We start from the raw sequence: 27920 nt of genomic DNA, 5'->3' as shown, positions 1-27920 counted from the left end.
AAAATCACAGCAGTAACCTGCTGGGATCCCAGCAAAGAGCTTCAGAATTAGGCTGGTCCCCAAGTCTGATGCACCTTAGCTAGACCGGGTGCCCTGTTTCTTTCTACTTTGAGGCACTGGGATTCTAGCATTCTGTCTCAGTGAGAATGATTAATGGCCTGATTTTGACCGTCATAAGCCCTATCTTCCTTTGTTATCACAAATGTAATTCTTCTCTAGGTCACGAAAATCTTCTGATTCTTTTGTTGCAATGGAAAAAGCATTTCGAAAGCTTTCCATGCAGGGCTGCAGGCAACCCTTGTGGGCAGCTGGGAAGATGTAACTCAAGGCCTGGCGTTTCCTGCTGAACTCACAGGGGAAGGCCTGGTGAGGAGGAGGTGACTCCTGTCCTTTAACCCAAGCCAGTATGCGTCCTGGCACCAGGTCGGGTCCTTTCCTTTCGCCACTGTCCCCGCTGTTCTCATTTCTCCAGTGGCCTTGCCTCTTTGTGTCCACCTGATCTCTCTGCTACGCATGCCTTTGGGATTCAGATCCAGGCTCTTGGTTGTGACCTCAGCCAAGTTACTGGGCCCTCCTCTACTAAATCTGTAGTAAATAGTGTCACACTGGTAGATCTTCAGCAAAATCCCTGTCCCCTCTTTCTCATGTGTTGCTGTGTGCTCCTGAGCATCCCAGTGACCTCTCTCTAGGGACAGCAGCCTCGCTAGCAGAGCTCAGAGTGACTGGAGACATTCACTTACCGAAACTGAAGCTTCGTCTCTCCTGGCATTTGTTTAAATTGGCTTAGTTCTCCAGGAGAAATTCTTTCTTTTTGTCCATCTGTATTCGCTGCACTCCAGTCTCTGAAGTATTCTCTGGCTGTTCCAGGGCAGCCATTGTTTAAGGTAGGAATGGAGAGAATTTGTTTGTGTTTCTTTGAATTTGCTATGCGTGCTTTCACTTGACTTTAAATAAAGCATAATGGTATTGAGTTCCTCCTACATGCCGCCGATGCTTTTCATAAGCAAAGACACCCATTATGTCAGAAAACTAACTCAGAAAATTTAGAATATGCACTTATTAGTTACTGCCACTGGTTAGTATGTCTTACCATATTCGCTGAGTATTTGCTGTCAAAGCGTAAAGACAATGGATCATTCTCGAAAGCGTGGCATTTCCAGAGTTATCCACACCTGGAATAAAATAGTCCTGAAATGCTGCAGCCTTAGGCATTGGTTTCTCCCCACCTGGAATCAGGGACTTAAGTATATACGTCATGGCTAGGAGGAAATGATCAGCTTGTTTAAGTGACAGGTGACATCAGGAAACCTTTTGAGCCCCAGGAATGACATGATGACAGCAGCACCTTGGGAAGATAAATTTCACATCCACATGCAGAATAGATTACCTCAAACCGTGAGGCTTTGCCTTGCTGATGTGTCCACATCTGGGGGCATGATTTAAAAGCTCATAAATATGGTTAGGATTTCAAGGAAGGGACTGGTGGAAATTAAGAATTTCAAGGTTCTTTCAAGGAAGGTGAGGGATCAGTGTTTATCCAACTGGTTTACAGGTCCTAGGTATTTGTTGTCACGAGTTCGTATCCTTGGTGTGGTCACTGGGAGGCACGTTCAGGCATCATGTCTGCCATTACCCTACATTTCAGGTTAGAGTTGTGAAAGAAAGGAAATATTCTGCAGCATGAGCATTATTCATCTGGCTACCACCTGAATTATTATTATGGCACACATTGAGTTTGACAGATAACCCTGTTCTTAGCCATCCTTCGAAGATGTATAAAGGAGCCTTCATGTTTAAATATTTCAGCCAAATTTCTTCCTTCTGAGAATGCACCAAGTGTAATGTCTTTATTCCTTAGTGAAATAAATGCTCATATTGGATGTGTGTATGGTTAGAAAAAAGAATAAGGAGGAATTGTCTTTAATTTCATAGTTATCAGAGCTCAAAGAGCAGGGTCTTGGTTGAGCCATAACATCCCCAAGGGACCTAGTGTTTTTCCCTAAGTCATAAATGTTAACTGGCAGTTTCCATTCCCAGAAAGACAAATAAGAAAAATAGCCACTATTCCAGTGAGAACTTTGGGACCTGTGAAATTCAGCAGAGGAGGAAGGGATGTGATACATGTCCCTCCACTGGTGTGACAGGCACTACAGAGGTTTTTCTGGAGTTAGAAAATGAGGAAGATGTAGAAGAGGCTGTTATGGTACAGTCAGTCCTTGTGTGAGGGGAGAGCTTGGGGTGGGAGTTGACCCCTTTGTGGAAGGGTCTTAGGGAGAACTAGAAAACAGCCCAAGAGATATAAGCAATTATGTATGTTCCTTGGGCAACCAGCAATCAGGCTTTATTCTTTCTGGGGAAGAGGAATTTCCATTGTCCAGCAGAGCAGGAGCCTGGGCTCCAGAGCCATAAGCCCCTTCCTTCCACCTTACAGTCAGCTCTCCTTTGTGAGCCTTGACATAAAACCTTCTCTTTAGTACAAGTAGGAAGAATAATCCTACCTCTCAAGATTCTTGAGAGAATTAAAGAGGGTAATATGTAGCTGGAGTTTTCTCTCTGAGTCCCGCCAAGCCCCAGCAGGTCCTTAGCCCATTTATAAAATAAACATACAGACACTTATATTATTTAAACTGCCTGGCCATTAGCTCAGGCCTATCATTATCTAGCTCTTACTCTTATATTCAGCCCATTTCTGTTAATCTATACTTTGCCACGTGGCTCGTGGCTTACTGGTACCTTACATCTTCCTTGTCCTGGCGGCTGCAGGCAATCTCCTCCTTCCCTTCCTGTTCCCTTAATTTTCCTCTCTGTTAGTCCCGCCTATACTTCCTGTCTGACTGCTGGCCAATCAGTGTTTTATTTATTAACACATTTGCCATACAAAACATCCCACAGCAGTAATATGTGAGATAGTGAGAACATGGTGAGTGTTCCAGTTAAAAACTGCCATGTAGCCTGGCGGTGGTAGCACACACCTTTAATCCCAGTACTCGGGAGGCAGAGCAGGCGGATCGCTGAGTTTGAGGCCAGCCTGAGCTACAGAGTGAGTTACAGGACAGGCTCCAAAGCCACCCAGAGAAACCCTGTCTCAAAAAACCAAAAAACAAACAAACAAACAAACAAACAAAAACCAACAACAAAACCAACTGCCATGTATATTCCCAAGGCTTCCTACCACCCAGTTTTCCAAGGAATGCTCGAATCTCTGCACACTTTCCATTTGTAGTTCATCTAAGACTATGATCCAGCACGCCTGAGTTACAGGCTCCCTCTGACAACTCCCCTTGCTGTTTCTAAACATAGTGTCTGTCCTCTGTTTGGAGACTTTATCACAGCTGGCCTCCAAGACAAATTGTGAAATGCACATTTAAAACCACATTAAAAGCAAAAACAGAAACTAAGGCTAGGGAGATGTCTTCCTTGGCAAAGCGCCTGTCATGAGTTCAGATCCTCAGCACTGACATCCAAGCTAAGCATGGTGGCTCATGTCTGCTGTAACCCTAGCACTGGGGAGGCGGAGACAGGAGGTTCCATGGGGGCTTGCTGCCGGCCATTCTAGCCAACTGCAGAGCTCCAGATACAGAGAGAGCTTGTCTCAACAAATAAGGCGATGGGCCTGGAGAGATGGCTCAGTGGTTAAGAGCACTGGCTGCTCTCCTAGAGGGCCTGGATTTGACTCCCAGCATCCACATATGGCTCACAACCAATTGTAACTCCAGTTTCAGGAGATTGACACCCTCATCCGGCCATGGTTAGCACTGCACACACATGGTATACTGATGTACATGCAGGCAAAACATCCATGCACATAAAACAAAAATTAATCTAAAACAAAAGCAAGACAGAGAATGATAAAGGAAGATGCCCAGCATCAATCTCTGGGCTCCGCTTACCCACCCACATATGTGCACATGAACCTGCATTCATAAACATGCACACACAGACATATAAAAAATTATAAGAAATTTCTCTGAGGGCTAGTGAGATGGCTCAGCGGTTGAGAGCACTGGCTGCTCTCTCAGAGGACCCAGGTTCAATTCCCAGCACCCACATGGCAGTTCACAACTGTCTGTAACTCCAGTTCCAGGGGATCTGACACCTTCATACAGACATACATGCAGGCAAAACACTAACTGGCATAAAATAAGAATAAATAAATCATTAAAAAAAGTTAAAGACATTTCTCTGAAATGGAAAATTGTGTAATTATAATCTTAAAAAATAACAGAAGTAACTTTTAAAAAGAAATCTCCAGAAGTCTTGTTCATCATTGTCCCGGGACATTATCAGAACGCAGATCAACTGCTGTGAACACAACCCTGCTTTAACTCTGGCTGCAAGAGCCGAGTTAACTCAACTCGAGAGCCGTGCGAAGGGAAGTGGGGTTTCAGGAGACTTAGAAACAGGCCAGCCCTTCTGTTGGTGCAGAGATGTGTGCGCCTTGTGTGGGATAAAGCAACCAGATTCCCAATGAGCTGAGCTCTGAAAGGGATCCCAGGGAACCTCTGGAGCAAAGGCAATCCCGCATGTGCTCTCTAGCCCCTTCCCCATGCCGCCAGTTCCGCCAGTTCCGAACAAGCTGCCTTGCCTTCAGCTGCCTGCTCTCCTGAGCCTCACAGGAGACTGTGAATTATCCCCCAGGCTGTCATTTCACAGGTGTCACCTTTGAGAGCATGCCATGTTGGGAAAGTTCTTAGATGGGCAGCCGCAGATCTAGAGAGAGACTCTAAAACGGACAGGTCCACGGACATCTTCCTTCAGATTGTGGAACTGGAGAGGGGCCAGGAACTAAAGCAGGAACTCTTTTTTTTTGTTTTTTGGTTTTTTGTTGTTGTTGTTTTGTTTTGTTTTTTATGGGCCTTGGTGTTTTGCCATGGGTGTCCGGTCCCCTGGAACTGGATTTACAGACAGTTGTCAGCTGCCATGTGGGTGCTGGGAATTGAACCTGGATCCTCTGGAAGAGCAGTCAGTGCTCTTAACTACTGAGCCATCTCTCCATCACCATTTTTTAAATTTCTTTTTTATTTATTCTTTGTGTCTTTCACATCATGCATCTGCATCCCATTCATTTCCCCGTCCCTTCGTATCTGCCCTCGGCCCTCACAACCTACCCTACAAAATAAAATAAAATTTAAGAAGAAAAAAAAAAAGAAAAGAAAAACAATCCCATCATGGAAGCTGTAGTGTGGCACAGTGAGTCACGCAGTAAACCCTTTTATCCATATATCTTTACTTGCAAGTGTTCATTGCAAAGAGTCATTGGTCTGGTTCGAGACCTCTGGTTTCTGGTACACTATCGATGCTGGGCTCTCACTGGAACTCCTCTTGGTTATCCTGCTGTTGCCTGTGTCATGGAGATACTGCAGCTGTGGGTCTGCAGGACCGGCCACTTCATGTGCTCCAGGAGATCACAGATGGGGTGCATGTTGGGGTGGACCAACTCATAACCTTGGTTCTGGGTCTCAGTAGTTGCAGGGTTGGTCAGCCTGCCAGCTCTCCCTTGTCCTCACCACCAGGGTGAGCTCTCCATCATTGCCCGGGCTAGTTACTCCTTACAGCAAGCGAGGGGCGGGGCCAGCTCTTCTGTAAAGCGGGAACTCTTATGGCAGGCAGGTAGGTATAAGCCTAGACAGAGACCTTCGGGGAAGATTTGACAGGGCTGGGAACAGAAGGTGTTTTAAGTCACAGCGGTGAACTTTAGATCCAATGACACTCTCTGGCTTCCCTCTCTCACGCAGGGTTTCTCAGTGGCTCTCCACCACCTCCTACTTTCTCTCCTTACTTTTTCCTTGGCCCTCTCCCTTTTTCCAGCCTTGGAGACCAACATTTCTTTGTTGTTATATGTTTTGAGTGCTAGAGATTGAACCCAGGGCCTCCCACATACTAGGCAAGTGCGGGACCATTGAGCCACATCTCCAGCCTGCAGCCAGTCTTTCCCATGTGGCCTTCCATCAACTTAGCCATTGTCTGTTTTCTTCCTGCTAGTTTCTGCTGATCCCCAGACCTCGGGCTCACATCTCCCGCCCAAACAGTTCATCCATTCTAAAAGGAGTGTCTGCCCTTTATGAGGAGTTGCTACTGCCCTCAACTGGTCAAAGAGACACAATTCTGAAGAAAGGGAAGGAAGTAGACCATTTGATGGGGAAAGCAGTCAAACCCTGGCTGAAGAAGGAGGGCACCATGGTGTCATGAGACAGGAGGGCAGGGGCTCTAGGCAGGAAGTCCTCACCCTACCAACTTAGAGAAGTCCTTTCCCTCCTGGGGCTCAGTTTCTTCATCTGTAGATCCTCCACTGCTTTGGGGGATCAGGCTTAGGGCGGGTGAGCTTGTGAGCATGTCTTCTCTCACCTTTGCCCCCATTATAAATATCACAGAGGGAAGCTTTCCAGAGGCATTTTCTTTTCCGATAGAAGCCAAAGAGTGATCGCGTTGTGTTGTCTTTGTTTGGACTGGATAGAGAACTGGTTGTCGTTTAGGGGACTGGGATGCAACTTGAGAAAAGAAGAAAGAGCATACAGTAAACAAGAAGTGACCTGACAGGTCAAGTGATCCCAGATTGCCGCCGCTTTGGTCTCCTTGAATGCCTCCGAGAGAGAGAAAGAGTTATTTTAAATTGTCTATCGAGAAACTTGTGAAAAAGCCCAAATCTCCCTTACTTCCTGCTTATTGACCTGAAAAATGCCTGTAGCCAAGAGTATTAGTGTAAGCTGGTGGCACACACAGCCGGGGCAGTACCAGCTCTGTTTCCTAGCGGCTTGAGCAAGTTCCAGACTCTCTGAGATCTGATCTTACTAGAGTCCATTGCTGTGGGAGTTCAACGCCTTGAGGGAAATACTCCCTGAGCACTGCAGGAGCTTAGACGCTGTCGGTATGGAGCCCCCAAAGTGAGTCAGTGCAGCTTGGACTCATGGGATATTTTATGCTTAACATCCTCTTATTTTAAAAAGTATTTTAAATTCTCTTCATTCTCTCAGAACCTCCAGACAATAAACAAAGGGATCTGAGTAAGACCCTTCAAAAGCAAGAGAACACACCCTTGGAACCAGTGAGCAACTTCCCCAAGACCTTTTGCTGAACATGTGACACAGCCGGAAACCCACTTCTTTTGGTTCAGAAAGTTCTGGCTGATTTCATTTGCCCTTTGGCTTTTTCCAAGTGATAAGAAACAGCCACACAGAAAGTCCCAAAGGTGACTGACAGCTTCAAGCTGTGGCTTCCAGCATCCAGAAGGGATGGAGTCACTAAAGTGTTCCACCCTTCGGAGCATCAGGAAACAATCTGAAGCAGGACTCAGGACACTGCAGCCTGACCCCAGTAAATCTGGTGGGTGAACCAAATCTAGTCTAGGAGCCAGATGTAGCTGTCAATGTGCTTGTAAATAAAGTTTTATTGGAACAGCTTTCAAACTACACTAGCCCAGCTGAGCCAGGGTAACAGAGACCATGTGGTTTAGCTCTGTACAAAAGACATTGCTGACCCCTGGGAACGAGGACAGCACTTTGCAGACTTCAGTGTACTCAGGAATTACCTGCAGGTACTGTTAAGCTGCAGATTCTATTTGTGCCAAGAGGGGCCCAAGATTTCTTTTTAAAATAAAAGCCCCCTTGTGAGGCTTAGTCTGCTGTGCTGTGGCTATACCTCTAGGCTAATCAAGATGTAATAAGTTTATTGTATATATATATATATTTTTTTAGACAGGTTTTCATGTAGCTCAGGCTAGCCTAACACTGGCCATGTGATTGATAACAACCTTGAACTTCTGATTCTCCTGTCCTCCTCCTCCACATGCCCAGCTCTGTGATTCTGAACATGCACCACCAGGCCCAGTCTATGCAGAAGTGAGAATGGAACCCAGGGCCTCGTGCATGCTAGGCAAGACTCTATCAACTGAGCCACAGCCCAGTTCCTAAAATAATCTTGTTAGTCTTGACTTTTTTTTAGTGTACAATAATACACTTTAGAAGATTCTCATTCCAAAGTTAAAATAGCAATGTTCTCAATTGTAGAAGAAAGTTCCAGTAAAAGAGGTAGAGTGAGAAAATTAGTATGAGTGAATTCAGTGACAGGTAAATAAATGATCATTGGGATCCACTCTAGATCCTTGCTGTAAGATGACTCCATCACATGACTCTCCCCCCACCCCTGACCCCATGGGCCTTGGATCTGAAGAGCACTAATATTCTGGCAGATCTCAGGCTGTGTACTTCAGGCTTATCACGTCCTCATCTGTTGGTGACCATCCTCAGCCCAATTGGGCTTTCCTTCAGCACACTATCACTGTGCCCTCACCCTGTGTTCTAAATCCATTCTCAACATCAAGGCCCCCATCCCTTTGTGCCCGTCCCAATGCAGCTGACTGTGTGTTTCTCTCAGCCTCCAGGCTCCTCCGTCTCCAGAGCACAGCCTGTGTCTGCCAGGCATCACCTGAAAAAAGCTTTCAGTCTCCCGCTCCCAGCCCACCCCTGGCCAGTCTTGGAACTCCAAGCCCTGTGCTTTCATCGGCAGGTTTTTCTCTCAGCATCTCATCCCATGCTCTCAGCTGTCCCTGGATATGACCATGAAGTGACATCTAAAAACCCTATAAACCCTCAATATCGTAGCTAATTTAGATAAATTTTTAAGTATTTTCTTGAAAGTTCTAGAAACAGAAAGCCTAACTGTTCCATTTACTTTTTTTTTTTAACATTCCATAAGACAGTTCTAAGCGATGAAACCATGTCTTCACACATGGCAGGATCTTGCACAAGGGATTCCGAAGACTATCCAGTCAGCCTGGGGCGAGTCCCTTTCCTCTTATGTTTCCCAGAGATCATTCCTTTAAGTGTTTGGCTCTGCTCCTTATCCCTAAACTAGCTGTTTGGGGTGAGTGCCATCTCTAAGCCTTATAGGTACCATCTTGTGGAGAAAATGCACACACGTTTGCAGATAGAATGTGCATCACAGGGATGGCAGGGGTACCAGTTTGAGTCTCCATCACTGTCTTCTAGTCTCGGGATCCACCTAAGACTACTGGGAGCAGCTGGTTGTGATTAGGACTGTGGGCCCAAACTGCCTGTGCTCCAGAGATCTTAGAGATCCAGCCAATGTCCAAGCAGCCTCCACTTGGGTCAGGGCTCTCAGCCGACCAAACTCTTGCCTTTTTGTTGATAGTCTGCTTCCAGAGCTCAACCCTGTAGAGTGCAGACGGTTTCCCTTTCCTCCTTTACTCTAGGAATTTCCTGTTCTGACACCTTAGCAGCCAAATCCACAGCCTCTGATGGACACATCCAACACAGGATTTTCCAAGTGCCAGTCCCCTTCTGAAACCCTCAAAAATTACAACACAGTTTCTCCAGATTTGTCTAATATTTAAACTGAATTCACTATGTAGGGTTAAAAAGTTTAAGTCCGGAGGTTTCCACTCTTCTCTACAAAAGTATGGACACCTTACTTTTGTATATTATGATTGTCGGTCCATGCCCTCTTCCCCCACCCCATCTCAGTCCCTGGGAAATTAGAACAGGAAAGTAAGCGTTTGGCGTTGTAACTTGGGATGTTTCCTCCCTCCCTGGATGAGATGATCACCTCACAGAGCTTCTTTTCCCGGTCTGTAAACACTGCTCACTTGGTTCCCACCCATTATATCCTACCGAAGTCCCAGCGTTCTCTTCTGGCTGAATCCCTTGGTGAGGTGCTACTCTCTGAGGAAACAGGATGGGCCCTGAAATGTGACAACCACAAGCCTGATTAAAAGTGGTCACTAGTTTCCTAATTGCTTTCACCGAGGAATCTAAACTCTCTTTAATACTGTTGCCATTTCTACCCTTCAAAAGAGTGACAGTGTCTATTTTTTTTCCAGTGATTTCTGGTTCCAATTTAATTTTGTCTCAAGGAAGCATATCTCCTTGACTTTAAACATGGAGAGGTCTTTTTTTTAGACCAGGGCTTTATCTCTTTTGTTTGTTTGTTTGTTTGTTTGTTTGTTTCAGAAACAATCTGATGCCAGTAGGGACCTTAGAGAAGGTCCAGTCCTGAGAACAGATTGGTCCTATAACTCTGATCTCTGGATTCCCCAGGCAGAAGATTTTCTCAGTATTTGCACATACATGCGTTCATGTTCGGTGGGTGCCCATTTGTATGCGCAGGTATATGTGTACATTTGCATGTCCGTATGGGGGCCAGAGGACAACCTCGGGTGTGGTCCTCAGGAACCCACCCACCTCCTTTGAGACAGCATCTCTCTTCATCAGTCTGACGCTCACCAGTGAGGCTAGCCTGCTTGGCCAACGAGCCCCAGGCATCCTCCGGTCTCCACCTTTCGGCCCTGGGATTACACGTTCCTGCCTGACATTTTCATGTGGGTTCTGAGGATTGAACCTAATCATCATGCTGGTAAGGCCAGCCAGCGCTTACCAATGAAGCCCTCAGGGGACAGCTCTTTTATTTAGCAAACACCTCCTAAACACCTACAGTGTGGCGAACACTGTGCTCTCATACTGAAGTTAAGCTAAAAGGCAACGAGAGAACTCTAGGTGGATGCAGGAAGGAACTATTTCTTTGATTGAACAATCTACTATTATTTACTCATTATCTTCTTTGACATAGACCAGGACATATTTCACATTTCTGTGAAACTGCCACTGTTTTTGAAGCCTTCTGTAAGAGAGGCCTTGTGTGTTCCTAGACATCCCGTAAGCTGTGATATAACCTGAAGCAGAGGTTCCCGAAGCGGCTCGTTCTCCTTCGGAGGTCCTTGGCAGTATCTGATTCATGTATCACACTGAGAAGGAAGAGTGAGCCGGGCACCTGACAGGTAGAGCCAGACACTATCAGTGCATAAGACAGCTGCTGCAAGAACATGCCAGGCCAAAATGTCAGCAGGGCCAGAACGGAGAGACCCTGGCCCTGAGGAAGGAGAGCAGGCACGAAGGCGGGCTGCTGGACTTGCACACCCTGCCGGCCCTTCTTCAGCCCCAGAGACTCTGCTTTTCTCATTTTCTGTAGGGAAGTTCTGTGGTTCTACACAAAGTTTTCTTTTAAATGAATGGGTTTTCCTCCCCTACTTTAAAAACAAAAACAAAAAGAGGGCTGGGGGATGTAGTTCAGTGGTAGAGCACTTGCCTAGCTCAAGGCCCTAGGTTTGATCCCTAGTACCCCAAAAGTTGAAGACTTGCGGTAGGACAACTCTGTGTATGTGCATGTACATGTTCATGTTTGTATGTGTGCAAGTATGTATGCATGCAGGTTTGTGTGCATTTCTGTGCATGCAGGGACATGTGCACACATGTACATGCTGGTGCCAGAGGTCAACATAAGATGTCTTTCTTCCACTCTTTCTTCGTTTGCGAGTCAAGGTCTCTCCCTGAACCTAGAGCATGCTGGTTTAGCTTGACGAGCGTCAGAGACCTTCCTGCCTCTCCCTCCCCAGCAGTGAGATTGCAAGGGTACACCACCACACCTCACCTTTTACATGGGTGCTGTGGATTCAAATTCAGGTCCTCGCGTTTCTGCACCAAGCTCTTTACAAGCTGAGCCATTTCCCTGGCCCCTTTGATAATAGCTCTTTGCATTCTATGTAATAATTGAGCCAGATTAGAAAAGAACAAAGAGAGAATAGATGATTCAGGATCAGGCAATCAGGGTCAATTGAGAGCAAATACCTGAGCCTCAGTCGTGCCTCACAGGATCTGTGCTCACCACCTTTACAATTGCAAAGCCATATTGAAGTCACTTCTTTGTGTCTTTCTGTTTAGAGCAATGACTGGCAACTTTTTTTTTTTTTAAGAGCCAGATTATAAATATGTTAGTCTTTGTGGACCAGACTGTCTGTGTTACTACTCAGCTCTACTTTTAAAACACCTCCAAAAGCCAGGAATAAAAAGTAAACAAATGGGATGTTTGTATTCAGGTCAGTCTCTATTTACAAACACAGAGGTTGGACCAGATCTGGCAGGAAGCTGTGGTTTGCTCACTTGAGTTCGACTCTAAGTAGGGACTATGTCTGGTTCCTTTTCAAGGCTGTTCTAATGTGCCTAACATCACATTGGTACTGTCTTGTGATTAGCTCAGAAAACTTGCTGAATGATACAGAAGGTCAAGGGGACAAGCACACCTTCGAGACCATTGTAATGAAAATCACACTGGGAGAAGAAGCCATCCAACATTTCCCAGGGGGTCTGCATGTTGTTTAACCATTTCCCTATGTTGCACACTAAGGATGATGCCAATGTTTTTAGTACTGATAATAACACTATGATGAGCCCTATTGTTCTGAAATTGTTGGCCTCATTTCTTATCATTTCCTTTGCATAAATTCCTAGAAGAAGAATGCAGTGCTTGAAGCAGCATGGGTTGCTAAATTGCTTTCCAAGAAGGTGGTATTCATCTACATTCCTCACAGTGACATGAGAGAGATATTTATCATATGCAGAAGACTTCTTTCAACAGAATGTCATCCATGAAAGTTTTAGCCTCCATATGTATTTCCACAAATTAGCTCACCATAAATACAAGAAAATTGGTGTTAGCTCCAAACCATTTTAATATTCTCCCACACTGCTGTAATGGCATGCTTATTAAGGCTACACATTTCACCTCTCAGGGTCACCTAGCCAGCCAGTTGAGGTTGCCTTGCCTCGTGTGTGAAGCATACACAGAACACCTGCTTCCCATTAGGGAGTTGGAACCCTCCCGCCACTATCTGAATGCCTGGCACCACCCTGCCTGCCACAATGGACAGAAGCTCCTCCCTGGGAAATTCACCACCAAATATGTCATCCAGATTGCTCATTTCCCTCGGGAAATCTCATTTAGGTTAATTTTGGCACACAATTGAGGGTAATTCTTGAGCAATTTCTCTCATGATGGCTTGCAACATGTAAAATTTTTCCTACAATGTGTTGCAAAAGGAATCACTGGGAAAATGCTGTGAACATCTGATGCTTGTCCAATCACCTTTGCAAAAGCTGTATCTCTTTTGAATGTCAGTACATGGTGCAGTACAGAAAACACAAAATAGAGGTGGATGGGTGGGAAGCAGATGTTCAATCTGGCTGTCACTGGCAAATGCTGTTTGAACAGTAAGAACAGAGACGCTATGTCAGGAGTTGTCTCTGAGGTCCCCTGTGCCCTTTCTTTGCCTTTTTAGCACTTTCTGAATTTGTCCAAATAAAGAAGAAAATATTTCTAGTCGAGGGATGTTACAGAAGTAGGGTCCTCTGGTTACATGGTAATGAAATTTACTTAAAAAGGATAAATTTCAGGCATAATCAAATCTATAAAACCAATGATAACAAAACTCAGCATTCTTTGAGAAGCTACTGTACCACATCATTCTGCAAGGATTCTGTTCCCATGTTTCCTCATTTGATGCTTCTAACAGACTGAAGAGGTCAATATTGCAGCATCTCCAATCACAAATCCAAAAAACCCCAAGAGCCAACTCAACTGGTGTGTCCAAAGAGTCAGGACTCATAAGCACAGAGGCAGGACAAGACCTGTGTCTGGAGGACTCCCATGCTCATCTTAAGCATACTGATGATACTTTGTTGGGGCCTCCCAAAGAGTTTGGGAGTAAGCCACAAATTTGGAGTCATCCCCATTAGACATGAGTTGGCTGGCTTCCTGATACACAAGACCGAGTTCCAGCTACTGTTCCCTAATAACTCAGGACAGGATTGTTCCCAACATGCTGTAGAGGAGTAGCCTGGCTTATCATCCACATTAGGTTGAAGACAAAGCCTCCTGATTCACAGTTCAGTATTCTTCCCCCCCGTTCCAAACTGCTTTTCCTGCTGGATGGCATCAATGCACTTAATAATTACATGGCAGTGCTCTTGGAGAAAGGGGTCCTAGTCTGGTCTTTCTTGCTGTGGTAAAGGAGGAGGAAGAGAGGGTTAGTTTTATATTACACTTCCAGGTCTCAGTCCATTTTTGAAGAAAGTCAGGCACGAACTCAAGGCAAGAACCTGAAGCAGAACCCACAGAGAAATAGTGCACTGCACAGCTTGCCCACTGACTCATGCTTAACTAATGTTTTTGTACAGCCCAGGACTACCTTCCCTAGGAATGGTATTGCTCACAGTCGCCTGGGCCCTCCTACATCTGTTAGTGATCAGGAGAATCCCTCATGGGCATGCCCACAGATCAACTGATCTAAGCAAGTCCACAGTTGAGGCTTCTTCTCTTACATGACTCTATGCTATGTCAAGTTGACAATTAAGGCTAACCAGGACAGGGGGAACCAGCTGTTTTAAAGAAAGGAACATTACACATATTACAGTATTTCGCAGAATCATACACTCCAAGAAATGTATATAAATAATGGCAAGTTCAAATGTAGTCTACTCTTTAGTTAGCGGTATAATGGTGATGCCATTCTAGTGGTATACATGGCTCTGATGATGCATAGTGAATGTAATCATTAGGGAAATCTGGGTAGAAGGTCAACAAAACTCCCTTTTACTGTTTTTACAACTTCTTGTGAGTCTAAGTATTTCAAAATAAATAGAAAGCTCTTACAATAAGAAATTAATGTAATAGGAAGATAAGCTAAAATATTTTTCATTTGCTACATGTAGAGTATAATGTTCAAACAGCCAGTATGGAAGAGATACATACATCCTGTGGTTGGTTCTTCACAAGACTTGAAGACAAGCACATCAGAGTCACCTCTGGGCTGAGCTCTGTCCAGGATTCTATGGTGACATCACCTTGAACTTGCTCTCTGCTCTCGGTCTCTGCCACCATCCACTTCTCCAACAAAACTGTCACCTTCAGCATGAGTAATCTCCAGTCCTAACATAACGGTTTTTAAAACATGCTCTTTAGTTTTGACCCTTACAACTAACAACACAACCTTACTCCGATATTTGACCTCTTTACGTCTTAGCTCCCCGTAGTTGACAGCAATCCTGTGGATTGCTTTTAAAATGAGAGAAATTGATTTCCGAAGGACCTATAATACAGTAAAGGCTCTGTAAATATTAGACATTCCCAAGCTGAAAACAAATGGGGGGATTAAATCTCCCTTCCCTTTTACTGGTCTGGCTGTCACAGTGTCCTGGTCATTTTGCATCTGAATGTCACTCTGCTCCTACACCCTACTTCAAGCTGGGATAGTGCAGCACCCATTAGTCTCCATGTACCCAGTTTTCAGTTTCTAAAAGAGATTTGATCCTGTCCTAGGAGAACATAAAAAATGCAGGTAGTCCTTGTTGCCCAATAATTTCTGATAATCTCTGTGTGTGTGTGTGTTTCAGGTGAGCCCTGAAAAACTAATCCCTCCCCCAAAAGGGGAGACCTCGGTCTGATTCAACTGGGTGCTTTCCAGGTGACTTGCCTGGTGTGGTCCCTCAGTGACATTGTGGATAAAATATATTTTCACATGGTTAGATCATCATGAACAATACTTCTTGTCCTTTGAGACCCGGTCTGAAGGTCACTTTTTTCCATCAATCAAATCGTCCTTCATTATATCACTGACCTTCAGCATAGCCCTGTCAGGAGACGGGACATCTGTCATGTAAATAAGTTTTCTGTGGCCTCAGAGCTGAGAACAAAGGCCTTGAATCCACGTTGTCTGCCCAGTCCTCACTCTACACTTGTCTTTCCTGCTTCCTGAAGTGGGTAGCATTTTGTGTGACTCCATGGCAAATCTGTCTCCCCAAGGAGGGACTGAGGAACCATTAGGACACCGGAAAGATGTCCCAGTGGTTTCTTTCCACGTCTGGGGAAGGGTTGTATGCCCTTTGTTTTGATTTCTCTCTGGAGAGCTAAACTGCCCTGAGAGTCTAGGGTGGGTTCTGAGAAAACAGGGTGCCACTGTTAGCTCTGGACTTTGCTTATGTAGCCACGCCCTCCACTAAAGCTATTCTCCAAGCTCTGTGGACATCTGCCGGGAAGACTGCAGTGGCAGAATCTAGATCCATCCGTAGTGACTGAGCTGTGCAGGAAATCAGGTGGGGATCCATCCAGTAGTGCTGAGTGTCCTAATATAATGCCTAACTCAGAAGAGCAAGCATCGTTTGTCCTGTGTCTGCGGTTGTCGAAAGCGGTGTTTGTACAATTTCCAACGGGAAATCCTACTGACTGCATTGGGACAGAGGACTGAGGTAACGTAGATGCCATCTTCAGTGGCTCTTGTTTGTTCTTAAAATACTCTCCAAACCCTATCTACAAGAGAGTATTTCTGGCTGGTGCGGTGATGGCACGCGCCTTTAATCCCAGCACTTGGGAAGCAGAGCCAGGCGGATCTCTGTGAGTTCGAGGCCAGCCTGGTCTACAGAGTGAGTTCCAGGAAAGGCACCAAAGCTACACAGAGAAACCCTGTCCCAAAAAAGACGAAAAAAAAAAAGAGAGAGTATTTCTGTAAAAGACCTTCTAGACAGCCTGCTCCCCATCTCCAGGTAGGACCCACTCCACACTGTGGCCAACATTATTGTCTTCAAAACACATCTTGAGTATGACCCTCTACTTCTTCATACATCTGGTAGTCATTGATTCCTAGATTAAAGTTCTTATGCTTCACCCTGGAGAGTCTAATTCTCTGGCCTCATTTCATCCCTCACTGCAACTGTACCCTGTAGTCTTATATTTTAAATGTAAAATGTCTCCCACAGATTCACATGTCTGAACACTAGGTCTCCAGCTGGTTGTAATGGTCTGGGAGGCTTTTGAATCTTTGTGAGTTGGAACCTAGATGGAGGAAGTGGGTCATTGGGGAATGGGCTTGGAGGCTGCCACTTCCAGCCCATGCTCTCTACTTCCCGGTTGACACCACAAACAAGCAGCAGCCGTACACTTCCCTGCCATGAACTCCACCATGCCTTCCCCACCATGGTAAACTGTACCCTCTGAGACCATGAGCTGAAATCAGTTCTGCCCCCTTTCGGTTGCCTCTGCCGGGTGATCCACCTCATTCTATGCACTGCATTGTTGGTTCCTTCTGTGCCTTTGTGTGAATGTCCCCTCTACTTGAGATGAGTCCAGGGTTAGCCAGACTGGACCAAAGCTTGTAGCGAGAGGGGACTGTGAGCTATCTCTAGGGCTGATCAACTTTTCTGTCTTAGTTATATTTTATTGCTGTGATCAAACACCATGACCAAGGCACCTTTAGAAGAGAGCATTAAGGGCTTACAGTTCTGGAGGAATAAGAGTCCATGATGGCAGAGCATGGCATCAGGCACAGCTGAGAGCTAACACCTCAAACTTTGAGCGAGAGGCAGAGAATACATTGGGAATGGTACAAGTCTTTGGAAACCTCAGCGCTCACCTGAAGTGACATACTTCCTCCAACAAGGACATGCTTCCTTACCCTCCTCAAATAGTCACCAACGGGGTGCCAAATATTCAGATGTCTGAGACTGATGGGGGACATCTCATTCACACCACCACACTGTGTGTCTTACCCATCCATAATCATCAATTTAGTTAGACTCTTGGCTTTGGTGGAGTAGGATCTATTATCTTTTTAAAAAAAAGTTTATTTTCATTTTATGTGTATAAGTGTTTACCTACATGTATATCTGTGAACCACATGTCCATGGAGGCCAGAAGAGGACATCAGATCCCCTGGAACTGATGTTACAGATAGCTGTGAGCTATCTGTAATGGAAACCAAACCCTGGGCCTCTTCCAGAGCAGCCAGTGTTCTTAACCAGGGAGCCATCTTTCCATCCCCACAGTTTCTGTCTTCTAGAAACCCTGATATTGGTAGTATTGCCTTGTTTCAAAGCAAGGGAGAATGCAAGACAGTTAGGGTGTGGCTATCATTTTCCTTCCTTTCCTGCTAAAATGTTCAGGGAGTGAAGGCAAGACATTTTTAAGGGGGAAGAAAGACATAGCATACATGACGTTTTGAAAGGCTAATTGGATATGGATGGACATATTGAGATGATGTCTGTTATTGTCAGAAATAATGTTTTACAGAGAAGCGATTTGTGGAGAGACCAGTGATTACTGATGGACTAATGTGCGCTCGGGAATATGGAAGCAATAAGGCAGAAGTACAGTGCCTGCAGAAAGATGTCAGTCAAAGTAGAGGAACAAAACTAAACGCCTCTGATGTGAGATCTGACCCCACCTACAGGATTCGACCCATAGGACCCACGTGGGTATACCCACAGTTATTTAATGCAATCAGAAGTGAACTTGGAGGGGTCTGCTGACCACTCTGCCCCTGAGATATGGTCTCATGTTTGCTATTAGGTTTGAGAATGAAAACAAGCTTGTGAGTCAGTGGACATATGTCTCAAGTTTTAGAATACCATTCTTATTTCATTTTCTGCAACCCCAGGACCGAATGCATAATCCTGTAATCCCAATATTTCATCATCCAAACTACATTCTGCTGGCTTCCATCTGCCCCTGGAGGAAATGTGACAGAATTCTCTGCTCAGACCATGAGTCCCAGTTTTGAATTCAGGAAACAGTATCATGAGCCCTGTGGAGCCAGCTTGGGCAATGGGAGAAAGATTCCAATCAAGATCATTCCGTTTTGTTGCAAAGCTTTATTTTTTTTAAATGCAAAACAAAATTGTCTTAACAGGAACATGAATGGGTGATGGGAAATAAAGATACAGCAGAAAAAAACTGAGTAATGAGATTTGGGGTGGGGGTGAGGTTCAGATTAGACAAGAGTTTCCATGAACGAGATTGACTGTCTGGCGAAGTCTCAGATAGAAGCTTGCCATGCTCTCTGGTGGTGTTTTAGCCATTGCGCTTCTGGGAAGTGCCTAGAGAACCAAGCAACCAGGCTCGTGCTCAGCTCTCCAGAACCACACTTACCAGTGGAGACAGAGCTCAAGCTCTGATTTCCCACGAAACTGGGCCAGCAAACAGCACTTTGGGGGGTTGCTCTGTCACGTGGTGGTAGGATCTGCAATGTAGAACAGACTTGGTGGCAAACCTCAGTTTTAAGTGGGGTATTTACTGTGGTTTCAGAGAGATTTAAGAAATTCCCAGCATGGGGTACTCATGACCCTCCTGTAGTCTGTGGGGCGCAGGCTGGGGGAGTGCAAAACAGTTTCACTGTTCAAATTATATAAATATCAAACCCTGCCTCCTTCCTAGTCACTTTCTTCTGATCAGTTACCTTGACCAAACGTACTATTGAATTGATCTGTCTTGTTTATTGTGTGGGTCTCCCAACCTACCCCTGAAGGGTATATTTCCTGACTAGCTGTAAAGGAAGGCTCTTGCCCAAGTAGGTGCTATGTGCATATCTGTTGAATGAAGGCATGTATAAACTTTTAAAAATGTGTGTGTATATACATGTGGGTATGTGGGCACGTGAAGGCCAGAGGTCGTCATTGGTTATTTTCCTCTATGGCTCTCCATCATACTCTTTGAGTCTCTACAGAAACTGTCTCTCACTGATTGGCTAGACTAGGACACCCCCAGGAGTACCCTGCCTCTGCCTTCCAGTGTTGGGATTCTAGGCATTCACTGCCACGCCTGGATTTTTACGTGGGTACTGGGCTCCAAATTCATGCTCCCACAGCAAGCACTTTGCCACGCTGAGCCATTTCCTAAGCCCCAGGAGCAAGGGCAGGAGGAAGGTCGGTCTGAGGCCCATCAGTAGATCTCCTGATCCTTTCTCACTCCTTCCTCCCAGATGTTGCTGATCCGTTCTACAACACCTTTTCTGTCTCTTTGCAGAACATTGGCTGTGACGACTTCCTGGGCTCCGACAAAGTTGTGGACAAGTGTGGGGTGTGTGGAGGTGATAACACAGGCTGCCAGGTGGTGTCAGGAGTGTTCAAGCACGCCCTCACCAGCCTGGGCTACCACCGAGTTGTAGAGATCCCCCAAGGAGCCACGAAAATTAACATTACAGAAATGCACAAGAGCAACAACTATTTGGGTGAGTTCATTCATCTTTTTCACACACACATAAGAGACATGTCACTGCTGTTGATGAATTCTTTCCAGGATGGTAAGGTGAACACTGTGGTGGCCAGACATCCTGGAACATACAGAAAGTGCCATTGGGGTCTTCCTGACCTGCCCTTTGGAATAGTGTGTGTGTGTGTGTGTGTGTGTGTGTGTGTGTGTGTGTGTGTGTGTGTGTGTGTGTGGCAGGGGAGGTCCTTCCATGAACTAAGGGTTAATGACTATACATTTACACTGGGCTTTACTCAAGAAAGACGCAGGCATGAAATGGACAACAGACTCTTGAGCTGGGAGGGTTTTTTTGTCCAGAAGGGAGATCTACTAGCCTTCATTCTCTTGGGGTCTAGGGGACAGAGCCTGCTGGTGATTTCCTCCCAGACTTTTGCTCCCTGGAGGTCCAAAGCAAAGACAATCCCTGCCTTCTCTCTGTTTCATCTGCCTGGGGCAGCAGGCCCCTGCGGGTCTTTTGACTGCTGCAGAACCTCAGCAGTCATCTCAGCCAACATCATCTGTATTGGACCCATTTTCCTGCAAGCGAGAGCCTTGCTGGTGCATTCTTCGGGACATACCTTCTGCTGTGCAGTAGTCATGGAACAATTGTTTACCAGTTTCTAGTTCAGATAAGCATGTGCACATCAGTTAAGCAGATATTAGAGGGGCAAGTGTTTTGTTTTTTGAGACAGGGTCTTGATCTGTATCCTAGGCTGGCTTGGAAATCATAATATAATCCAGGCTGGCCTTCCTCCTACATGCTGGGATTATAGTCATAAGCCACCAAGCCTGGCCTAGGGTGTCATGTCTTTGAGACATTTAATGAGCAGCAATAGACATTTTGTTTTTAATTATTTATTGAGCAGGAGCCTGTCTGGAACAAATCATGTGCCAGGCAATATACTTATGGCTTTTTCTGTATAAAATCCTAGAACATTCTAAAGAGCCTAGAGCCTACAAGCTATTCCCAGCCTCAGTTTACTGAGGCTTGCCATAGTCATATAGGAAGGAAAAAGCAGAGCTGGGATTCAACCAAGGGAGGGGCGCTCTAGGAATAGAAACTTAACATGAGTTTCCTCTACTATACCACTGGTCATGTGGCAGTCAGTGTCCACCAGTTTTTTGAAATACCATTCATTTTGTTGTTGTTGTTGGTGGTGGTGGTGGTGGTGGTGGTGGTGGTGGTGGTGGTGGTGGTGGTGGTGGTATGTACATGATTACACATACCTGTGAAGGCCAGAGGCCAACCCCAGGAATCATTCCTCAGGAGCCAGCCACCTTGCTTTTGAGCTCCCTAGCCTGGAGCTTGCTGAGTAAGCCAGACTGATGGGCTAGTAAGCCTTGAGAATCTGCCTGCTTCCATGTCCTCAGCACTGGGGTTACGTGCATGAGCCATTGCACCCATTTTTTGTGTGGGTTCTAAGAATCAAACTCAGGTCCTAATGTTTGCACACTTCACTGGCTGAGCCATCTCTCCGGCAATGACTTCACACCTGCCCCTTCCCTTCCTCCTCAAATGCAGCCCAAACTACCTTCGCTGGGTTTGATTGTCTGGGGGAAGACAAGGATGGCAGATGGGTCTCTGAGACAGTCCCAAGTACAGCAGGAAACTGTTACATCTTCTCTGGAAAATCCAGGAGCCACCAAAGTGGCAGAAAGCTAAGTTCCCCTGTGAGCAGTTTGTGTGATTTTAAATCTTAAATAATGATCTCTGTGTGTCTGCCTTTCTCTGGTGCCTTTACAAGATCACATCTCCACACACATCCTGCCTCCTGCAGTGGAAAATGTTCCTCGGGGTTATTTGAAGCGTGATTGTGTTTAAACACGCTGGCAAACAATGCCAGTTTTTATTAGCTTTATGTTGTTTTTAATAAATGCCCTCGCTATCACCGGTCCCATTTTGTAATCAGTTTCAGGCTCCTTAAAGGTACAGTGGATATTCTGTGTGAACATCCACAGGAAATCTGAGTGGAAACAGCCCAGAGCCTTACTCTTTCCATCCAGAGTATGGGATTCTGTCGTAAGACTCAACAGGAGCACAGATGTATTAAGGAAGGTGATTGACAAGTGTCTTCTGCCTTCCTTTTGTCTCAGAGAGTTCACCAGGGGATAAACTTAATGGGATATAGTGGGGAGGTGACTGGGTGGATAAAATATTTACTGCATTCTCATAGGTCCTGGAGTTCAGATCCCCAAGACCCATGCCAAGTAGGCATGTTGTCCTAGCTCTATAATCCAACTAAGCCCCAGCACTCATTCAGGAGGCAGAGGCGTGAGTCCTGGAGCAAGCTAACTAGACTCGCCACTCAATGAGCTCCAACATCCAAGTTCAAGAGGAGACCCTCCCTCAGCAAATAAAAGTATAAGCTGATGGAGAGGGCTGCCCAGTGTCAAACACTATTGCCGATGTGCACACGGCCCTATATATGTGAACATGCATACAGATGTATATACGCACAAAAATGTGGGATAGAAATCTCCACCTCCCATAAGAGGGATGAAGAGGAAGCAGGGGGAGGATCGAAGTACCCAGAGTCAATGGGAGAGTGACTCAGGAAGTCAGTGTTGACTCCCTGTGCCCAGACACCAGTGGATTCATGAGAAAGGCACCATCTGTAACAGCGTTACATGATGGCGGATCACCAAGGAGAGGGGAACAGAAGCAGGCTCTGAGGAAGGCGACTCCAGGAGTGAGGAACAGAAGCTTCCAACTATAGCATTTATGTCACCTGGAATGATCTAGATTTTCCATCCATTCTTAAAACTCAGGGTACAATTTCCATACCATAAAGCTCACCCCTTTTAACAGTACAGTGGTTGGGGTGGTCTTTTTCTCATCTCGGGCCTTCTTTACTTGACTCACCTCAACTTCTCAGCCCCTCTTCTATGTTCAACGCTGTTTGCCTGAGATTGCTTCACACAGAGCCATTAGCACACAGGCACAGCCGCCATTTCTAAACTCCGAGGCCAGTTATGGCCATTCATTAACCGTTGTCGGACCTTGAAATGCTTAGAGCCATGCATCCCCTGCTGCACCTGTCTCAAGAAGCCTGGGGTGGGGGCAATGAGATGGCTCCGCAGATAAAGTCCTTGCCTGATGACCTGGATTGGACCCCATGACCCATATAATGGAAAGAGAGAATCAGTTCCCTCAAGTTGCCCTCTGACCCCCACACATGCACTATGGCGTATGTTTTGCCTGTGTGTTTATCTGCACACCACTGGCACACCTGGAGATGTCTGGTGCCCAAGGAGGCCAGAAGAGGACATTGTATCCTAAACAGGTATGAACCACAGTGTGGTCACTGTGACTCAAACCCAGGTCCTGAAAAGCAGTCAGTGCTCTTAACCACTGAGTCATCTTTCCAGCCCATAATTAATTTTTTAATTCCTTTTAAAAAAAAGATGTTATAGTTACTAAAGGTACAATTTTAGAATTAGAGTATGAAAATTGAACAACAAAATTTTTGAGATAAGATCTCATTATAGAATCCAGAGTGACCTCAGACTTGAAATCCTTCTGCTTCGGCCCCCAAGTGCTGGGGTTAAAAGCATGTAACACCATTTCCAACTCTGGAAATTAAAATTTTTTTAAACAAAAACTAAATAGAAGAGGGAGGCGTGTGTACCAACCATCAGTAACACTGGTGCATTAAACCTAACTCTGAGTTTAGCCAACATGCCTGGCCTGCTGGCCCCTGGCCTGCTGCCTGCTGGCCCTTGCCTTTCCATGGCCCATGGGAGGGCTGGCTCCACGCAGCTTGGGGAGCACACCACCTCCACCTCACCATGCTCCTGTTTCCTTCAGGGAGCAGCACTAAAGAACTAGGACATTTAATGGCACACACATATGAGAAACGACTCGTGTTCATCTCATTTCAGGTTGTGAAACTGAGGGCACTCCAGGAGTGAGCTCCATTTTTTTATTAAAATCATACAGTCAAAATTATGTATGACCTTCAAAGCTTAGCCTGTTTAGTCAGAGCTAGATTTTAAGATTTTAGAACTGCTATCTGTTGTTAAGTTATGACTTCTCCTTATTCTCAGACTTGCTATTTGGAGGAAAAACATTGACTCTAATATTATTAAAATGACTGGCAGTTTGTCTTACTTCTCCCTTAATGAGATGCTGTAAAATTATTTTAGCTGAAATATCGAAGTTTAGCGCAGGTGAGTCAGTTCAGTTTACTGATGTCGTTATGCAGCAGTTCAGATATCAGACATGACAGCGCAGCAGGCAGAGAGTGGCCTTTGGGGACATGTTCTACCTGCCAGCGACTTACACCGTTGATGGGCTGTGGACTTGGAAGGAGTTCTTGGAGATCTGTAAGATCTTAAAAACAAATTGGCAATACAGTTCCCTTGAATCATGTTCTCATGAAAGTTTAAAATAATGATAACTGGGGCTGGAGAGATGGCTCAGCAGTTAAAAGAGCTGGCTGCTCTTGCAGAGGACCGGGGTCCAGTTCCCAGCACCCATATGGTGGCTCACAGCCATTCATAACTCCAATTCCAGGGGATCCAGCGCCCTCTTCTGGGCACTGTGGGTGCAAGGTATATGCTCAATACACTTTCATACGTGTAGGCAAACTCTCATATACATAAAATAAAAATGCATAAATCTTTAAAATAGTAATGGGCAGCACCTAACATCTCAAGAACCATCATGGGGCATCTGCAGACTTTATTAGGTGAGCAACTTTGTATATGGGAAGACTTAGAATGTTTGAAAGAATGTGACATCTTGGGCTGGTGAGATGGTTCGGCAATTAAGAGCACTTACTGCTCTTGTAAAAAACCTGAGTTCAGTTCCCAGGTCCCACGGCTCACAACTACCTGTAACTCCAGCTCTAAGGGAACCTGTACCTGAACTCACATGTATATATTCCCACACATATACATAATTAAAAATAGTTTGAAAATCAATCTTTAAAAAATGTGATGTGTTATGCTTACATGACAATTAATCCCAAGAACTTTTTTTTTCATGAGCATTAGAAAAATGTCGAGTCATACAGGGAATAGAAAGCAAAAAGGGTGAAATTCCCTTTTTGTACCAATCCTACATTGGATCTACTGCATTCAAGTGTGCAAACATTAACAAACAAACATAAACATTATGTACTTAACTTCCAGTTCTAGTACTGTATACTTTTATTTGCATTTTCTTACTGCTGGGTTTTTTTTAATTATTTTCATATTCTTATAAATTTGCCAATTTAAAAATTGTTGGGTTTTAATTTTGCCAGTTTTAAAATTGAGATTCTCTTGCTGTTTTTAAAAATTCACAGTTACAAGTAATAACCATTTTCTGTTTGTCTCTGTTGGAAATTTTAGTCTTTATCTTGCATTTCAGCTTTGTGTGTTTTATTTAGTACTTTGTAGTGTAGTTGGATGTTTCTCAGGTCCCACCAAGCCCCTGCAGTCCCATGACCCACTTGTAGAATAATCACTCAGAAGCTTATATTTATTCTAAATGCTTGGCCATTAGCTCAGACTTATTACTGACTTGCTCTTACACATAAATTAACTCATAATTATTATCTATGTTTAGCCACATGGCTTGGTACCTTTTCTCAGTTCTTCCTTGTCACCTTGCTTCCTCTGTGTCTGGCTGGTGACTCCTGACTCAGCCCTTCCTCTTCCCAGAATTCTACTCATCTGCTTGCCCCTCCTATACTTCCTGTCTGGCTGCTGGCCAATCAGCATTTTAGTTTTCAACCTATCAGAGCAACACATATTCACAGCATACAGAAAGACATTCCCCAGCATTGTAGTGCACATTTTTTCTTGATTGCTTTCTTGAAAGCTGGTAGGTGTTTGTATTATTTATGAAGGCCTCCCCACTGCCAGCATTATAAAAGTAGCCCTTGATAAACTACTACTTCTCCAGCTCTATTTTTATAGTTAAACATTTAATGTCTCTGGAACTGGTCTTTGTGTGTGTTGTGAGGAAGGATTCGAATTTCTTTTACCAGATAGTTTGCTCAAAACCATTTATCAAATTTCCCCCCACTAATTTGAAATATCATCTATATACACATACTATGTGCGAATGTATAGAGATACACTTGTGGACTCTCAGTGCACATCCGTTGATGTATGAGTCTCTTCTACGTTAGTACCATAGTCTTTGCATTACTATAGTTGTACTTTTATTTATTGACATTTTAATAATATTTTCATTCTTTGAAAATCCCATACATTCACATAATGTAGATTGGTTGTGTCTGCCCACTACCACTTCCCTCCAATTTCCCTCAGTGCCCCTGCCCCTTCTCCATCCTCATTTCATGTCCTCTTTTATTTAGTTTTTGTTATTATTAATAACCCCTGAGCCCAATTAATGCCGTACATGAGTCTGTGGCTACCCACTGGAGCGTGAACAACCTCAGCATCCACATCCACAAAGGAGAACAACCATCCCTCTTTCAGCATCCATCAACTACAGATGGCTCCTTGGAGTCCTTCCCCATCCATGCTGAAATTTTGACTGGCTTGATAGTGTGTGGATGACCACAGCTGCTGTGAGCTGACATGTGCCACAGCCTGGGCGTCTCCAGAAGTCAGCAGTTCACAGCTCTCTTCTCCATCCACAGTCTCTTATGCCCTTTCTGTCCACCATTTCCATAAAGTTCCTGGAGTTTGGGGTGGCGGAAAGTTGATACAGAGCCAATGCTGAATGCTCCGAGTTATTTATTCTCAGCATTTTGACCAATTATGAGACTCTGCATTAACCACTACCCACTGCAAAGAAGCAGCTCAGATTCACAAAGCTGAGAACCTAAATTCTTAGGTATAAACACAAATATTTAGAGTGTAGTTTAACAGTATGACCACTTAGCAAAACACTAGTAGGTTCCTTCCTAAGGCTTATGATCTCCCCAGTCATGGGCTTTGACCAGACTTACACTACCAGACATGAAATCCTTCCTGTGGAACAGGACTCATAGCCAATCAGAAAGTGGTTGGTTACCCCCAAAGCCTTCATGCCACTCTTCCACCAGTGGGCACATCTTGCTAACAGCTCCATGTTGAGTCCATGCAGGTCCATGCTGGATCCAGCACTGGGTAGGATCACTGGTATCTTTTCTCTTCCGGCAGCCTGCATACCACCTTCTGGAATTATATAAACTATCTTTCATGGGATGAGTTTCCTAGTCAGTTCAGGGTTGATGCCTCTGTGTCCTGTATCCAAAGTCAGTGATGTCTTCAGTGATAGGGTCTTATCTAGGTATGGTGAGCAACGAAGAGCAAGACAATACTCTGTATTGGTTTGTGTGTCCCGACAACAAGGTAGGGAGATTGCCTGTGTCTGGCAGTAGGGTTTTCTAATACCCAGTGTCTTCTTAGAAGAACATCATTCACCCATGCGGGGTACTTCAGTTCAAACTCTCTTTTAAATAAATACATTTTTAATTAGCTTACAAACTAGTTAATTTCCACATAAAGCTTTTCCCTGCAGCCTTGGTTTTCACTAACCCACTCCCTGCCCTCTCCTCTCCCCAGTCCCATCATCCCTACTTAAACCTTTACTCTCAATTATTTCCCTCTCTCCGTTGGTGATTGCTGTTACTCTGTAATGGGTTTCACTCTTGTAGAAACCCCTCGTAGATCACCTCTCTTCCCCTCCCTTAATTCCTCCACTGATCAAATTGGTTTTGCCTTCAATATTCTTATGTATTTTTATGCATCTGTTCCTCTAAATGTACTTGGACAAGCCATCTTGTCAAAATCTATCAAACCCATTGGGATCTTAGCTAGGATTGCAGTAAATGTGTAGGTTAATTTGAGGTAGGAGAAGGGCGTTTTCAGTGTTGAGTCTTTTGATTCAGGATCATGGTACATATCCTGGATCAAGAGCTTTAATGGGGCTTCTTTATGTCAGCGCTGTCAGCTTTATTAGGTATGTCTTTGAGTATTTTATAGTTTCTGTTGATCTGATATGTGACATCTTTCTTTTCACTATGTCATTGATTAAACATATTGTCACGTGTGCAGTGTGTTTCATACATTGGCTTTGTAGCCGTACACTTTGATAGATCCTTTTTTTGAGATTT

At 44.8% G+C, this 27920-nt stretch overlaps 1 protein-coding gene across 2 annotated transcripts in view; it reads left to right on the top strand.

Annotated features, from left to right (window-relative positions):
* Thsd4 (thrombospondin type 1 domain containing 4) overlaps window positions 1-27920 on the top strand; it is a 584444-nt gene that overhangs the window by 478854 nt on the left and 77670 nt on the right. For both annotated transcript variants that reach the window (XM_052762797.1, XM_052762805.1), the window contains one exon: window positions 19636-19840. In XM_052762797.1, coding sequence (XP_052618757.1) covers window positions 19636-19840 — 205 coding nt within the window. The remainder of the gene's footprint in view (window positions 1-19635; window positions 19841-27920) is intronic.

The sequence above is a fragment of the Peromyscus californicus genome, unplaced genomic scaffold, assembly GCF_007827085.1.
Source record: "Peromyscus californicus insignis strain IS unplaced genomic scaffold, ASM782708v3 Scaffold_11__1_contigs__length_118956290, whole genome shotgun sequence".
Classification (NCBI taxonomy): domain Eukaryota; kingdom Metazoa; phylum Chordata; class Mammalia; order Rodentia; family Cricetidae; genus Peromyscus; species Peromyscus californicus.
The sequence above is the reverse complement of the archived record's forward strand: the minus strand, read 5'-3'. Positions and strand labels throughout refer to the sequence as shown.